General features: G+C 39.4%; 1 protein-coding gene across 2 annotated transcripts in view; it reads left to right on the plus strand.

Annotated features, from left to right (window-relative positions):
• The first annotated feature begins 3,424 nt into the window (after window positions 1–3,424).
• Window positions 3,425–16,685, plus strand: part of Adam10 (ADAM metallopeptidase domain 10) — a 135,734-nt gene continuing 122,473 nt past the window's right edge. For both annotated transcript variants that reach the window (XR_007107010.1, XM_047539059.1), the window contains exon 1: window positions 3,425–3,716. Coding sequence is in view for 1 of the 2 variants with exons in the window: in XM_047539059.1 (XP_047395015.1) it covers window positions 3,662–3,716 (55 nt within the window). In the remaining variant the exon portion in view is untranslated. The remainder of the gene's footprint in view (window positions 3,717–16,685) is intronic.

Raw genomic sequence — 16,685 nt, forward strand, 5'->3', positions numbered from 1 at the left:
GGATATAGGTCTGGGGTTTGGGTTCAGGAAAAGTACTGACTCTATAGTAGATATTGGGGTAGAATTAAAAACAAGGCAGACCCAGACTTTGCTTTCATGGAGTTTATAGCTTAGTAAGCTATAAACATCTGAGAGTAGTAAGAAATAATCATGCAGGTGAAGAATGATAAGATAAAAAGCCAAGGATAAAATCCTGAGGATCAATAACATTCAAGTGGTAAAGGAGAAAAAGCCCCAGGGAAGAGATATAGACGAAGACACAGTTAAATTAAGAGGACAATCTGGAGAGAGTAAAGTCTTGGAAAACAATGGAGAAGAGAGTTTTATTTTATTTATTTATTTATTTATTTATTTATTTATTTATTAATTATTTGGGGTACTCGGATTGAACCCAGGGACACTTTACCACTTTACAGCCCCAGTGCTTTGTATTTTTAAATTTTGGGACAGGGCCTCACTAAGTTGGTTAGGTCCTCACTAAGTTGCTGAGGATGGCTTTGAATTTGCAATCCTTTTGCCTCAGCCTCCCAAGTTGGTGGGATTATAGGAATATGACACTTATCTGACTGTTATTGGGTTTTGTGTGTGTGTGGTTGAGTGTGTGTGTGTGTGTGTTACCATGGATTGAACTCAGGCCTTATACATGCTAGATAAGTGCTCTAACACTGAGTTACATTCCCAGCAAAAGAAGAAAAATTTAAGGAGAATATTAACTGTCTGAGAAGTCTAGTAAGATAAGGAATAAAGGTGTCAGGGCCATTGATAACTAGAACATATTTGATGGCGCTAGCAAGGGTAACTTTTTTAGTCATGTTGAGAATGCATCAAATTTCAGTGAGTGAAGTGAAATTTAGAAGCAGGACCAGAAGCTGGCTGGAAGGGCACATGCCTGTGTTCTCAGTTCTTCGGGAGGCTGAGACAGGAGGATCATACCTTTGAGGCCACCCTGGGCAGTTTGGTGAGAACCTATCTCAAAAAAAACAAAAAAACAAAAAAACTGCAGGATGTAATAGAGTTCTTGCCTATCCTGTGCAAGACTCTGGGTTCTAACCCCAGTTTGGAGCTGCAAGGAGTAGGGGCAGGATCAGAAGAGAGATCAGAGTAACGGAGATGATTAGCTGAAAATAATTGTGTGAACCAGAGTGACATTAACAGGAAGGGAATGATGAAAGGCACAAGAAAGATATTTCTAGGGAAGAATCAAAATGACTTGGTGACTAGTTAAGGGTAGAGACAAGGGGAAGAAGAATCAATGGTGACTCTATTTTTATTTATTTATTTTTTTTGATACTGGGCGCTTAACCACTGAGCTACATCTGTAGCCCTTTTTGTTTTTTATTTTGAGACAGAGTCTCATTAAGTTCCATAGGGCCTCACTAAATTGCCGAGGCTGGTCTTGAACTTGCAATCCTCCTAGCATGTCCTTGTTTCAATCTCCAGCACTGAAAAAAATCCCTCCCCCCAAAACTGTATATTATTGGTGAAAAATAATGCTATTAAAATAATTACTGCTTTCAAATGGATGCTTGTGTGTTCATGATTGAAGGACAATAGTATTTCTTTGTTTTTACTTAACACATACTTAGATATTAATTATTATCTGCCAGGTAGTTTTATAATTTCTTTATATATGTTAAGTAATTTGAATTTAATCATCAAACAAGCCCTGGAGTCAGGCATGGTGGCGCATGCCTGTAATTCCAGTAACTCTGGAGGCTGAGGCAGGAAGACCACAAGTTCAAAGTCAGCCTCAGCAATTCAGCAAGGCCCTAAGAAACTTGGTGAGTCCCTGTCTCAGAATAAAAAGGGCTGGGGATGTGGCTCAGTGGTTAAGTGCCCCTGGGTTCAATCCCCAGTAACAAAACAAAACAAAACAATCCCAGGAAACAAATATTCTTATTTTTACAAAAGAATATTGATGTTAGAATGGCAAAATAGAGTGGTTGTAGTTACAGCTTATAAAAAACTACCGCTGGGAGTCAAGCCCAAGCAGTCTGTGCTAGTGTAAATGCACTCTTTATATTTCCACATTTCATCAGTTTTTCACACATTTGCAAATCATTGATGACTTCTAACGAAATAGTGGTTCAAACTTGTGATACTGGAAAGCCATTCATTATGATGCTGGTATGTGATGGTATGCATGCTTTACAAATAAAAGAAATACCATCTTAAATGTGATTTGTAGTGATCACTTTAGTAACACAGAATATGGTTTTGAATTTTTCCAGTTGAATTTATTTATTTATTTTTGGTACTGGGGATCGAGCCCAGGCGTGCTTAACAACTGAGCCACATCCCCAGCCCTTTTTATTTTTATTTTGAGACAGGGTCTCACTAAATTGCTTAGGGCCTCACTATTTTGCTGAGCTGGCCTCAAACTTGGAGGTGCCTCAGCCTCCACAGGTGCTGTATTTATAGGCGTGTACCACTATCTGTCTCCTAAGACTGAATTTTTTAAGAAAGAAAAAAATTCACGATAGTCGAACATGTTCCGTTGAGTCCATGCATATCATTAGAAATTAATGGACTCTATTAATGACAGTTTTGGAATTTTTGAGCTTACTATAGGAAACTCAATTTACTTTTAGTAATACACCCTTTAATTCAATCAACTCAAACAGGATGCCAAACAGATGAAACTCTATTAAATGACAAAAAATTAAATAACATCGAGAAATTTTATGTCATGAAATACAAGTGTAAAGAATAAGAGTTACAGAGAAACCAAATACGAGCTTCATAGAATTCGGAGTGACAATGTATGAGGAGGGTTCATTTCAGAGATGGTACAGAGTAGCAAAGGAGCTCGAGATTTAGGACTTGCTGGCTTTGCAATGGTTAAATCCTAGTGTGACAAATTTGCGAAGAGCTCGGGAAACTATGCCTTAAGCATAGTGTCTTTTCTTCTTGCCGTTTGAAATGTCTTTACATTTACGTTCTGATCACTGGTTACTGTCGCACCTGTAATTACTGCTTATTGGTACTACTTTTATTTGATAGTTGTTGGTGCATCACGAGAGACAGGAAAATAAGAAACAAAAACCTCCGTCACTCGCGAAGTTAAGGGTAAAGCTGTTTACACCTTTCACTCTCCGGGTTTAGTCCAAGAAACGTTTTCCAGAAGCAGTAAGAGTGAAACACAGTCGGGGAAGAGCGCTCCCGTTTTGGGGCGGGACCAGAGGAAACCCCGCCTACCAAGACCAATCCCAGCTGTCCGCCAGCGGACAGGAAGCGGCGGCGGGCCTAGCAGTCCGGGAACCGGCGGCACGCGCATGCGCGCGCCCCCGAGGCGCTTGGGGGAGGGGGAGGGACGGGAGGTAGGGGCGCGGCCCCGCGAGCCTGTTGGGTGCCCACGCGTCACGTGGTGAGGAAGGAGGCGGAGATCCGGGGCTCGGGGGAGGGGGGTAGAGAAGAGGGAAGGAGCGAGGGAAGGAAAGCGGGGAAGGGAGGAAGGAAGCGAGCGAGGGGAGGGAGGTCCCTGTTTTGGAGCTGGGAGCGTTGCCGGCCCCTAAAGTGGAGCGAGAGGGAGGTGCTTCGCCGTTTCTCCTGCCGGGGGAGGTCCCCGCTTCCCGTGGAGGCTCCGGACCAAGCCCCTTCAGCTTCTCCCTCCGGATCGATGTGCTGCTGTTAACCCGTGAGGAGGCGGCGGCAGCGGAAGATGGTGTTGCTGAGAGTGTCAATTCTGCTTCTCTCTTGGGCGGCGGGGCTGGGAGGTGAGGCACGACCCCGAGCGCCGGGGGCGCCGCGACCACAGCGGACCGCGAGGCGGAGCGGCGGCCAGGTTGAGCGGAGCCCAGTCGCGCCGCACGGCGGGCGCGTCAGTCAGCCCGGCCGGCCGGCGGCGCCACTCGGGCGCGCCGCTTTCCCCTCTCCCTATTGTCCCCCGCGCCCCTACCGCGTTCCCTTTGGTGGCGGGCCGAGGAGGTTCGGTGCCTCCGGCGAGGCCTTCCCCGCCCCCACCGCCCCGGCGTTGCGGGAGGCGGCAGTCGCCTCCTCCCAGAGAAGCGAAGTCGGGAGATTCGGGTCGCCAGGCGAGAGCTGCGGAACCCAGGCCGGCGCTGCATCCTTCTAGCCTGCTCGCGGGCGGGCGCCGGCGCAGGCAGCTGCCGTGGGCTGGCGGTCCTCGCCGCCCTAGCTCAGCGCTCACCCTCCTCACCTTCCTCCCCAGCCCCCAGCCCCTGTCGGGTGGCCGATTCCGGAGTTCGCTCCGCTGAGGAGCATCGCCGCGCAGACTCCGGGAAGTTGGCGATGTTTGCGGTCGGGCTCTTGTATTGTTCTTTACCCAGCGCGGTGATCCAGACCGACCCCGTTCTGCAGTGGGCCGCCCGTGGAGTGTAGCAGTCATCTTCCGCCTGTCCGGCAAGAGTGGTTTGGGCTGCCCATACTGCCCTGCACCGAGTGTCCTAGTGTTTGGAGAGAGCGCAGGAGGGTGTGTTTGTGTTCAGTGAAAACATTTTGTCGCCCAAGGGAAAGGGTTTGGTAGGGTGATATGTTTCAGGATGTTCTTTGAACTGGATTGGGTGTCTTAGAGTACAAGGAAGATGCCTGGATGACCCAACTCCCAGAGTTTTTTTAAACTCTCAGGTGGAGTAGACGTACTGTTTAGTCTGTGGATTGTCAAAACAGTGCCCCCTCCCCCCTACAAATTGGAGTTACATTCGCTTAAAGTCTACTCTTCCTTGATGACTCAAGTTTTGAAACAATGATTTTTATTTCCAGCATATCCTAGGACCCAGTTGCATTATTCTGTTTGAAATGCTCTACTTTAGAAAGCGTTTTGACTTCTCCCAAAGTATACTTAAAAGCCTTAAAGTATGCTTAAAAGCATGAAAACTTTACATGAGTGCTTTGGATGAGTATCTGTCTGTAGTTTAATATTTCTTGTAGCGAATTGTTTCTTTTCTTTGTCCCTTTGACTAATGACTGCGGGGCTAAATTTATTTCTGACATATACTTAGTCTGAGAGTGGTGCTGTGTAGGCAACCTTCTGTAGTTTGTTAGGTGTACATCTTAGGTTAGAAGTTGCTGTGTAGGCAACCTTCTGTAGTTTGTTAGGTGTACATCTTAGGTTAGAAGTTGCTAATAGACGTGTACTAGTAAAAAGGATCAAAGCTGGAAACCTTCTGTAAGGGCCTTTTGATTTAACATTTGTATTTCTGTTCTAAATGTGACTTGGAACAAAAATTACTTGTCTGGCTGTTTTCACTTTTTGTGATTGTAGTCAGGAGTTAAGACAGTTTTCTATGAGCTAATAAACACAAACATGAGACACTTATTTTTTGGTAATGGGTACTGAACCTGAGGTTCTTTACCACTGAGCTACCTCCCCTTCTTTATTTTTTGAGACAGGGTCTTGTTAAATTGCCAGGGCTGGCCTGTAACTTTCCTGCCTCAACCTCCCAAGTTGCTGGGATTCCAGGCGTATCACCCCACCAAGCTCAGGGTCTTACTTTGCAAGTGTTCTACCACTGAGCTGTGTCTCCAGTCCCTTTTTTTTTTTTTTTTTTAAATCTTTGATTTTGAGACAGGGTTCCACTAAATTGTCCACGATTACCTTTTGAATTTGTAATCCTGCCTTAGCCTCCAGGGTATCTGGGATTACAGGCATGCACCACTGTGCCCAGTTAAAAGGTTAATTTTGGATGTTTTTGTTAAGAACTTTCTAAAATAACTAAGAAAATTTTCATTTTGAAAGTATCATCAAGATTTTAACTTTAGAGTACATGGATATATTTGTCATTTTATTGTACAATACATAGTTTAACTACTGATGTGAGCTATATATGTGGTCAAGTTTGTTAGATGTTTATATGATTTGTAGAGTACACTACATTTAAATCGAATATATATTTGATTTAGTATATGAGAGAATAAGTTTGTGTAAGATTAGGAGAAGTTTTAGTGGAAATACAGATTTAACTTTAAAGTGAAAATCATTTTCAGGTACTTAATAAACTGTTAGTTGCTTTCCCCTTTGCAGTTTGTCAGTCTCTGTTGTGTGTGAATTTTTTCTTCTACACGTGACTGGGATGGGAAGCTGAATGTGAGAATTAAAGTGTTTAGAATCATAAACTTTCCTGATGTCCATTCTTGCACATCTCATCTCGTGTTATGTTTGTAGGACCATACAGTAACATTTCTTAGAGTTTACAAAATGTGTAGACATGCACTCAAAACGTATACATAAAAATGCTTTTCTTTATTATTTGTAACCACATTAGAAGTTCATTGGAACTGCTTAGATATAGTTCAAAGAATTTTTATGTATGTGTGAATATTACTTTTTTTTGAGCTGTGTTGCTAGATGGGCTTTGAATTCCTAGATTTCTTATGTTGCTCCTACTTCAGACTTCCCAGTAGCATGGAATTCAAGGGGGTTGCCTTTTACTGTCCCCACAACTTTGTGCTGGGGATCAAATCCCAGGTCTTGTACATGCTAAGCAAATGCTGTACCACTGAGCTACATACCCAGCCCTTTTTATTTTGAGACGGGTTCTTGCTCAATTACCTAGGCAGGTCTCAAATTTGCAATCCTCCTGTCTCAGCCTCCAAAGTAGCTGAGGTTAAAGGTGTGTGCCACTATATGCAACTGACTGTTATTTTTAACGCAGATTTACTGGGAATTGACATCTTTTTTTCTTTAAAAATTTCATGGTGTGTTTGAGAAGTCAAAGGGTATTTTAGTTGTAGCAGTAAATTAATCCCATAATGTTTTGGCTTGATTAAGTCATCCATGAAATGAATTTTGAAGTATGACATGTTTTTTATTTAAAAATCTGATGTAAGTGCTTTGCTCTATACCATGCTCTATACCATATACTTTATAAAAATAAACTTTCTGGAAGTTTGAGCAAAAGAATTAAAAGCATTAAAGTTTAAGCTTAAGCTAGTTTTCTGACTTCTGCCAGCAAATGAGTCTATGAGATTAATGAAAGAGGCGTTTTGTCTTTAAGGTGCTCTCTTTGTATTTTAAACTAGAGTTTGAGAGTTGATTTAGCTCTGTTATCTTAGCAAAACACATTTCAGTGTGTCCTACATTAACAGTATCTTCTGTCAGTATAAGACCTCTGTTAGGGGTTGAGGGCAATGGGCATGTCAGACACTTCTCTTTTCTGATGTACTTTTAATAACTTGTTTAAGTCATTATCTGATCTCTTTAAAATTTTCCTAAACAGGATTAGTTAGAGGGCATAAGGGACATTTCTATGATGCCTGTTGTGCATCTGAAACTGCTAGGATTTTCACTTTTCAATAGTTTGGGGGAGTGATATTTTACAATAGAGGAATTGTGCTTGAAGAGATTGTTCATCTAGTATCTACCACTAAGTGGTGAAATAAGTCATTCATACCAAACCAGTGGAACCTCAAAGCCTAAGCTTGCTTGTCTATATATTTATTTCTGTGGTACTGGGGATTGAACCCACTGAGCTTGCCACTGAGCTGTATCACAGTTTTTTTAAAAATATTTTTTTGTAGTTGTAGATGGACAGCATACCTTTATTTTATTTATTTTATGCAGTGCTAAGGATTGAACCCAGTGCCTCACATGAGCTAAGCAAGTGCTCAGCCACTGAGCTACAGCCCCTGCCGTATATCACAACTGTGAAAAAAATTTTATTTTGAGACAGGGTCTTACATAGTTGCCCAGGCTGGCATCAAACTCTAGGTTCTCCTGTCTCAGTCTACAGAGTAGTTGAAATTACATGTGTGTGTCACACACCTAGTTAAAGACTATTGCTCCCTCATGCCTTTTTAAAAATATATTTTTTATTTTTTATTATTATTAGAGCTTTATAGTTATACATAGTAGTTAGGTTCATCCCAGCAAATTCATGCATGCATGGAAATTGATTTTAGTTCATGATTCCCTTCCCTCTCCCAATCTCCTTTCCTCCTTCCTTCCCTCTCCTATTCTCCTTCCTCTACTAGACCTCCTTTTGCTCAACTATTAGTTTTATTTGATTAGGTCTTTATGTTATCTTATCCTTTCCCTCATACGTTTTTGAAAACAGTTTTCACACTAACTCAAAGGTGACCTCTGGACTAAATTGCCTTAGAGATGTGTTTTTATTTGTAGTGTCTTTAAGTTTGAGCTATTGATCAGCATTGAAAATTCAGAAAGTTTCTCAGTGAAATTTGTGGATTTGTGGATTTTTTTGTTGAAGACTTGGATGTCCAGAAGCCACTGAACTATATTCCTATTGACTGGAGCCAAGTATAGGGCTGTAGCTGCCCTCTTTGAACTGGGCATGTGTGTACCCATTGTAGTCCCCATCATTGCTGCTTATACCTGGCCTGCTTTACTCATTTTTGTTACTTGCCTGGGTCCTGTGGGCATGTTCATATCTGCTTCAGCTTGATCTTGCATAGATTGCACTTTTAAAAGATGTCCTTTTTGGGCTGGGGAGATAGCTCAGCTGGTAGCACAAGGCCCTGAGTTTGATCCCCAGTACCGCAAAAAAAAAAAAAAAAAAAAAAAAAAAAGTCCTTTTGATTGTGACTTATTATCCAACTTTTAATACTTTTTTTTGTAATTTTTCATTATTCTGTAGTCTTAACAATGTATTAAGAAACATCATTACATACATAGTACTTTTTATCCAGCACTAGGTTATTAACTTTTCCTTTTTTTTGGACAAGTGCAGGAGATTGAACTGAGAGCTTTGTGCTCTGCCACTGAGCTACACCCCAACCCTATTAGATATCTTTAAAATAACTGCTTCTGTAATATAGGTGAACTTCCCTAATCTGAAAATTGGAGCATTTTGGATTTTGGATCTTCGGATAAAAGGAGGTCACCTGGTAAAATCTATGCAAATATTAAAAAATCTGAATCTTCTCCCCCTCCCCGCTGTGATGGGCTGACAGATCTTACTCCATGAGAATGTTGTAGGCCAGACTAAGGTAAATGACTAAACAGACTCCATTTTGCTCTGAGACTCCATGTTATGTAGGAAATAAGCTTCTCCCATGGAAACACCCCGCCTCTGTGCCCATTATCAGTTACTTGGTGTGACATGTTCAATAATGTACAATGGCAACTCCTATGTAGTAAAGAATTGCTCTCTTTTGATTCCTGTTGCTCCTAAACAATGTACCATGTGAACAGTGATTGTGGTGGATGTTAGCAACCATTCTTTAGTTTGTACCTAGGTAAGGGTCATTTTGACCCACTTCCCCCTCTCTCGATGATCTCATGATGTTAATGTGTAATTTAGAATCATAGCAACAGACGCTTATGATTAATGTAATTTTTGGTATTAGAACCCCTACAACCCTGTGGTCGGGGCTGTTCTCCCAATAGCCATTTTTTGGGGCATTGTGTGAGACAGTCAGCCGGCCGGCTTAATAAAGACTCTCAAATTTGGACTTCTCAGTGGTGATTGGTCTGTTTTTAAGTTGCGCCCCATAACACCCCCCCCTTTTTTTTTTTTTTTTTCCCTTTGGTATGGGAATTTAACCCAGGGGTGCTTTACCACTGAGCTACATCTCTAGTCATTTTTTATTTTTTGAGACAGGATCTTAAGTTGCAGAGGTTGGCCTCAAATTTGTGATCCTTCTGCTTCAACCTCCCGAGTTGCTGGAATTGCTGGGGTTACAGGTGTGTGGGATTGCCTCTGGGCAAAATGGGAACCACTTCTGGTTCTAGGAAGCTTAGATAAGGGATACTCAACATGTAATAAGCAACTTGAAGTTCTTTAAGAAAAAACAAAAATGATGGTTGTAATCACATCATATCTTTTTATCTTAAAGGGAAATAAGAAATCACTTATTTTTCTACTGGAATGAGAACCACTGAAAAAAATTAGTTGAGAGTCACGTAAATAAAACCAACTTAGCCTTTTCTTTCTTGGTATACAAGTGGGAACTCTTTTGAAATTAAGAAAATGAAATAGAACAATAAATTCAATTATAAGCCACATTTTCCTAACATTATTGGGAGAGACAGGTTCAGATTCAGGAGGGTTGGGTTGAGAAAACTTCTGTATAATAAGTCTTCGGGAACAGACTTAAAATTTTGGCTGGAGTTTGAGACTGTAACTATGGTAAAGCACTTGCTTAGCATGCATGAAGCTGTGGGTTCAGTCCCCAGCACAGCAAATAAAAATAACCCCTAATTTCTTTCTCTCTTTTTTCTTTGGTACCAGGGATTGACCACAGGGTCACTTATGCACTGAGCTACAGCCCCAGCCCTGCTTTATATTTTCTTTAGAGAGAGGGTCTTGCTGTGTTGCTTAGGGCCTGGCTAAGTTGCTGAGACTGACTTTGAACTCACTGTCCTCCTGCCTCAGCCTCCTGAGCTGCTGGGATCACATTTGTACACCACTACGACTGGCTGGCTATCCTTTCTGTCTTTCTTCCTTTTTTTCTTTCCTTCTTTCCTTCTAGGAACTGGGGATTGAACCCAGGGCCTTGTGCTTTGTAGATAAGTGCTCTACCTCTGAGCTGTACAACCCCAGCCCTTGATTGTTTTTATTGGAAGTTTTACTAAAATGTATTATTACATGTTTACTGTTTTCTTAAACACTGAATTTAACCTTTTCTTAAATGATTATTGTTTACTAAATGAAGACAACTGCTATTTTTCTGAGCTCCTTTGTGGTTTATTTTTCCAGAAGCTATGTATTGTAGTTTATCGTTCTTCTAAGCTTTTCTAATGGAGTGTGCTTCCCCACACCCCCCAGTACTGGGGATTGAACCTAGGGCTTTGCTACTTACCTAGTCTGTGCTTTTTATTTGTGCAACTATTCTCCTCATCCCCATCTGTGGTGGGGCTTGAACCGGGGAGTACTCTATTACAGAACTGTATCCTCAGCCTTGAAGAAAACTTCCTTAACATTTTTTTGAGAGAGTCTCCTTAGGCTGTTTAGACTGGCCTCCAACTGGTGATCAACCTGTCTCATCCTATAGAGTAGCTGGAATTATAGGTGTGTGCCACTGTGCCCCAGCTGTTCTAATAATTAGTTTTAACAACATTTGAACTTTTTGGTTAGTTTTTTTTTTTCTGGTTTTCTTGCAAAACTTAAGGATTTCACCTTATAATTAGGTGTTTCTACAGCCCCCCACACACTTTGGGGAAACTAAGTATTTGACACATTGGCATGTGAACTATTACAGACTCAGAACTATTATAAGTTCTTAGTCTTCTATGAAGGTACATGGGCTTTAAGTAGTTTTGTCATTTTTTGGTTTGCTTTGTAGAGTTTAAATTTGAAGTTGCGTGTATGTAGTTTGGACTAAGTGGAATGATGTAGTAATGTGTTTTAATGCTTAAAATGAGCCAGGGAAGGCTGAAGAGAAAGAAACTGATGAATAACCTGAAAGACACAGCAAATGAACACTCATTTAATTGTAAGTGGATCATGTCCTAGATCTGAATCATGAGTACTGTAGTTTCAAACTAATGTATTAGATTCTTGGTACTAAACATACTCTTAAAATGGCCAATTATATTTTCTATAGGAATATAAACCGTAAATTAATAAAAAGTATTGTGTCAAACGAAACTCACTGAAAGTTAGATAACAGATTTCTGATAACTTTTATTGTTTGTTTACAGTAAGGAGCAATATGTTGTAATTTGGGAGGTTTTTTTAAAAAATTGTATTACAGTTAAATTTCTTGTTCTTTGCTGCTGGAGATTGAAACTATGGCCTTGTGTATGCTAAATATGTGCTCTACCTCTTAGCCTACCACCCCAGCTCTTGTCTTTTGTTTTGTTTTGATGATACTAGGGATGATACTAGGGCCTCATAAGCATTAGGCAAGTACTCCACCATTGCCCTTTTTATGTATTTATTTTTTGAGACAGTGTCTAAGTTGCCCAGGCTGACCTTATATTGCCCCAGTTTCCCAAGTAGGTGAGTTTATAGGTATGCACTACCACACCTGTTTGCTCTTATCTCTTTTTTTTTGCAAGCCTAGGAATTGAATCCGGGAGTGTTCTGCTGAGCTATATTTCCAGCCCTTTTTATTTTATTTTGATACAGAGTCTTGGTAAATTGCCTAGGTGGGTCTCAAACTTGCAGTCCTCTTGCCTCAGCCTTTCAAGTGCCTGGGATTGTGTGACTAGTTTGGGTGAAACACTTCAGGTTTTTTTTTTTTTTTTAATTTATTTAATGGTTCAATGCTGAGAATAGGTCTTGAGGGAATGTAATCTCTTTGCTACTGGGTGAATTTGTTCTGAAGTCACAGTTCCAACTAAAAAATCTGAGAGACACAGTTATAGTAAGTAATCCTGGGATCCCTAGGATCAATAGACAATTGGGTAGGGATAGGACGCCCCGCCCCCCACCCTGTTTTTTTTTTTTTTTTTTAAGGTGTAGAGCAAACTAGAGTAGTGGTACAGTGGGGAAGTAGACATGTTCTGGAATGTGATGTGGGGGCATGGTGAGATGGAATGGGTTTAGGATGAAATGTAGGATGAGGGTAGATAGATTTTGGAGTTGTGACTAGAGTTTTTGTGTGTAAGTGGGAGAGTAATGTAGTTTGGTTGAAAGTTATGTGTCCTTATGTAGATTATTATCTGCTCTTGTACTTATACTTATTTGAAATCGAATGAAAGAGTTTCAAATCTAAATTAATGGACACAGTTCCATTTTTTGGGTTTTAAAATTTTATTTCATAAGTGGTAGAAATTTAACACCTTCAGTAGATTTTGATCATTCATGTTTGTCCCTATGTGATTGATTTAGTTTGTAATTTATGGAAGAGCTGCTTTCACTTCTGGGCCAGCTAGTTTTATTATTTCTTAGAGACTAGTTTACTTCAAAAACTAGATGTGTTGAAATATGCTTTTAACACCCTCCTATCTTGAACTTTCACTTGTAACTGTGGTATAATATTTTTTCTAGAAGATGATTTGATTGGTTTCTAATGAAATGTACATAGACATAAGTTTGAAGTCACACTGTAGAAGTAGCTTATCCAAGAGTGCATTAAAGACACTTAAGTATATTGCTGATATATAGTACATAATATTTTGTGGAAGCTTACATTTGTCATACAGGAGAACAGTTTTCTGGTATTTAGTACTTGAAGATCAGAGTGAATATATGTCAAGTAAAAGAAGTACTGGTTAACAACATGATACTTGAGCTATAGTTGATGACTCAGATAGGAGTCTGAGTTATGTTTTATGTTGGGGGTAAAAGGTTCTTCGTACCTAATTTTGAAATTATACAAGTGCAAATTCTGTTGGAAACAATTTGATGGCAATTATTATTATTATTTTTTTTTGAGTGAGAGGAGTGGTACCAAGCATTGAACTCAGGGGCACTCCACCACTGAGCCACATCTCCAGCCCTGTACTTTTATCAGGTGCCAAATGTATTTTATTTGAGTTACTTAGTGCCTCAGTTTTGCTGAGGCTGATTTTGAACTTACCGTCCCCCCTGAGCCGCTGGGATTATAGGTGTGCACCACCGTGGCTGGCAACAAGTAATTTTTTTAAAGGAAGGCAAATATAGCAATGTAGAAGCCTTAGTTTATTCTCTTTTTGTTCTGGTGCTGTACCATCGAGTTACATCCCCAGCCCTTTTATTTTATTTTATTTTGAAACAGGGTTTTGCTAAATTACCCAGGCTGGCCTTGATCCTCCTTCCTCACCTCCTGAGTTGTTGGGATTATAGTTCTGTGCCATAGCACCCAACTCCTTAGCTTATTCCTGACATATCCTCTTATTTATTGTATTTGAGTTTTTCTATAAATAGGAAGATTGGTAATTCCAAAACAGTTTTGCAGATTTTTCTCTCCCATTCTTAAGATTGTATAATCAACTTTTTTGGATATAGATAGGAAAATAATTGTTTATTTGTTAAATGATGTTGCTACATCACACACAGATCAATAAGCTGATTGTTTTTTCCCCCTGATGTTAATGACATTTTCACTGTTTTTTGCCCTTTTCTGTATTTAATTTAGATTGAAATAGAAGAGTGTAAGTTTTAAAATAAGGAAGAAATCTTTTACTTACCATAAAATATGGAAAATAATTATAAAGGTTAGCACTTATGGAGTGCTTTTATCAGGTGCTGATTGTAGTTATATATATATATATATATATATTTCATATATATATATATATATATATATATATATATATATACTTTCATAAACTGTATCCTGAAAAAAATTTAAATTTTTTGCATTGTTGTGGAATTGAACCAGGGTTTGGTACATGCCAGGAAAATGTTTTACCATTGGGCTATAATCCCAGCCTATCACTAAAATTCTTTTTTCTCTTTGTACGGAGAATTGAACCCAGGGGTCACTTTATCATTGAGCTACATACCCAGTCCTTTTTATTTTATTTTAAGACAGAGTCTCACTAAGATGCTTAGGGTCCTGCTAAATTCACTGAGCCTGACCTTGAACTTGTGATCCTCCTACCTCAGCCTCCTGAGTCACTGGGATTACAGGCATGCAGCCCTGTACCTGGCTACAATTTCTTCTTCTTTTTTTTTTTTTTTTGTACCAGGGATTGAACCTAGAAGCACTTAACCCACTGAGCTCTTTTTTATTTTGAGAGAGGATCTCGCTAAGTTGCAGAGAGCCTCGATAAGTTGCTGAGTCTGACTTCTGAATTTGCCATCCTCCTGCCTCAGCCTCCTGAGCTGTTGGGATTATAGGCATGTACTACTGCACCCAACCTATACTTTTTTCTTTTAAACCTGAGAAAATTACAATTAAAGGGAGAAAAACACCTTGCAGAATATTATACACAATACAATTTGTCATAGAGAAATTTACATATGTATTCAAATTCAAAACCAGCCTCAGCAGTTTAACAGGACCCTAAGCAACTTAGTGAGACCCAGTCTCAAAATAAAAAAAAAAAAAAATAAAAATGTCTGAGGGGATTTCGGTAGTTAAGTGCCCCTGGGTTCAGTCCCTGGTACCAACAACAACAAAGAAAGAAAAATTGCAGGAAATAAAAATATTATTCTTCAATTGTAAGAAGGGCAGGCCCTTCTAACCTCTTCAGTGGCAAAGAGTCTGTTATGTTTTTTCTACTTGGTAATTGCTGGTCACTTTTTTTCTAATTTTACATGAGTGCAATTTTTTTAGTATTGTTTACTAAACAATACTTTTAAGCCTGTTGTCACTCAGGCTTAAAATTTGTTGTAAGTTAAAATGACTTTTTTTCCATTGTATAGATTCAATTTAGTTATTATTTTTATATTTTTATGTGGTACTGGGGATTAGACCCAGGGCCTCACATATTGTTAGGCAAGCACCCTATCACTGAACTACACCCCAGCCTCCCAATCTAGTTATTCTTCTACCAGTTTTGCAAATAGGTATTTGCTTGACATACTTCAGTTTTTCCTAACTTTATCTTGAATATTTTTATATTTTCTGGAAGGTTGGAATTATACATAGTACAATTAGCATTTGTATGCCTTTTACTTAAATTTATGAACGGTTACTATTTGCTGTGTTCTCTTTATCCCCCCTTTTTAATACATATATATTTTTTTTCTTTTTTCCTGAACCGTTTGAAAGTAAGTTGGGTCCCTAGCTACTTTGCAGTTTCATAGAGCCAAGGACATTGTCCTTTATTACCAAGAATACTGTTTTTTGAAGTGTGGTAATATTCAAATTTCCTTTGGCCTTATAACTATTAGATACCATATATATGCTTTATGAAGGCCAGATTTCTGGCAACTACAACTAAGCACAAGAAAGTAAAATACTGCTGGGTATGGTGGCATATGCCTATAATTACAGCCACTTTGAAGACTGAGGCAGGAAGATCACAAATTCCAAGCAAGCCTCAGCAGTTTCATGAGACCCCATCTCAAAATAAAAAAAAACTTTTTTGCATTTAAAAAAATTTTACATACTGTATTTTGATTCATTGTACACAAATGGGATACAATTTTTCATTTCTAAGATTGTATACAATGTAGATTTATACCATTCATGTAATAATACATGTACATAGGGTAATACTGTCTGTCTCAGTCTACTATCTTTCCTTCCCAGCCCATTTTCCTCTATACCATCCAAGGTTCCTTCATTCTTTTCCTCTCCCCCCTCATTATGTATCGTCATCCACTTATCAGAGAAAACATTCGGCCTTTGTTTTTTTTCACTTAGCATGATATTTTCCAACTTCATCCATTTACCAGCAAATGCCATAATTTTATTCTTCTTTATGGCTGAGTAATATTCCATTGTGTATATATGCCACAGTTTCTTTATCCATTCATTAATTGAAGGGCATCTCGGTTGGTACCACAATCTAGCTATCAAAATAAAAATTTAAAAAGGGCTAGTAAAGCATTTGCCTACTTCATATGAGGCATGGGTTCAGTCCCCAGCTTGCTGGGTGTGTAGAGGTGAGTAAAATGTTGTTGGTATGCTTTCCTGTTAGGTAAAGTAACAAAAGAGAAAGATGATATTGAGAGCAGAGTGGAATTATTTTGTCTAGAAACAATGGCACAATAACATAGCCTTGAGGTAATCACATGATTATGGCCTCTTCTGATAATGGTATTGATAAAAGTGTGTCTAGAAGATGTTAAAATAGGAAGAAAAATCAATAATGGTTCAAATGGAAAGATATTTGGCACATAAGCTCAGTTGTCAAGAAACTTTCCTTATTGGAAACCACCATTTTCCACTGATCTTAGGTTAAGGACACTTTATTCTGTATTTTAAAGTGTTTCATTTTT

The sequence above is a fragment of the Sciurus carolinensis genome, chromosome 2, assembly GCF_902686445.1.
Source record: "Sciurus carolinensis chromosome 2, mSciCar1.2, whole genome shotgun sequence".
In the NCBI taxonomy this organism is placed as follows: domain Eukaryota; kingdom Metazoa; phylum Chordata; class Mammalia; order Rodentia; family Sciuridae; genus Sciurus; species Sciurus carolinensis.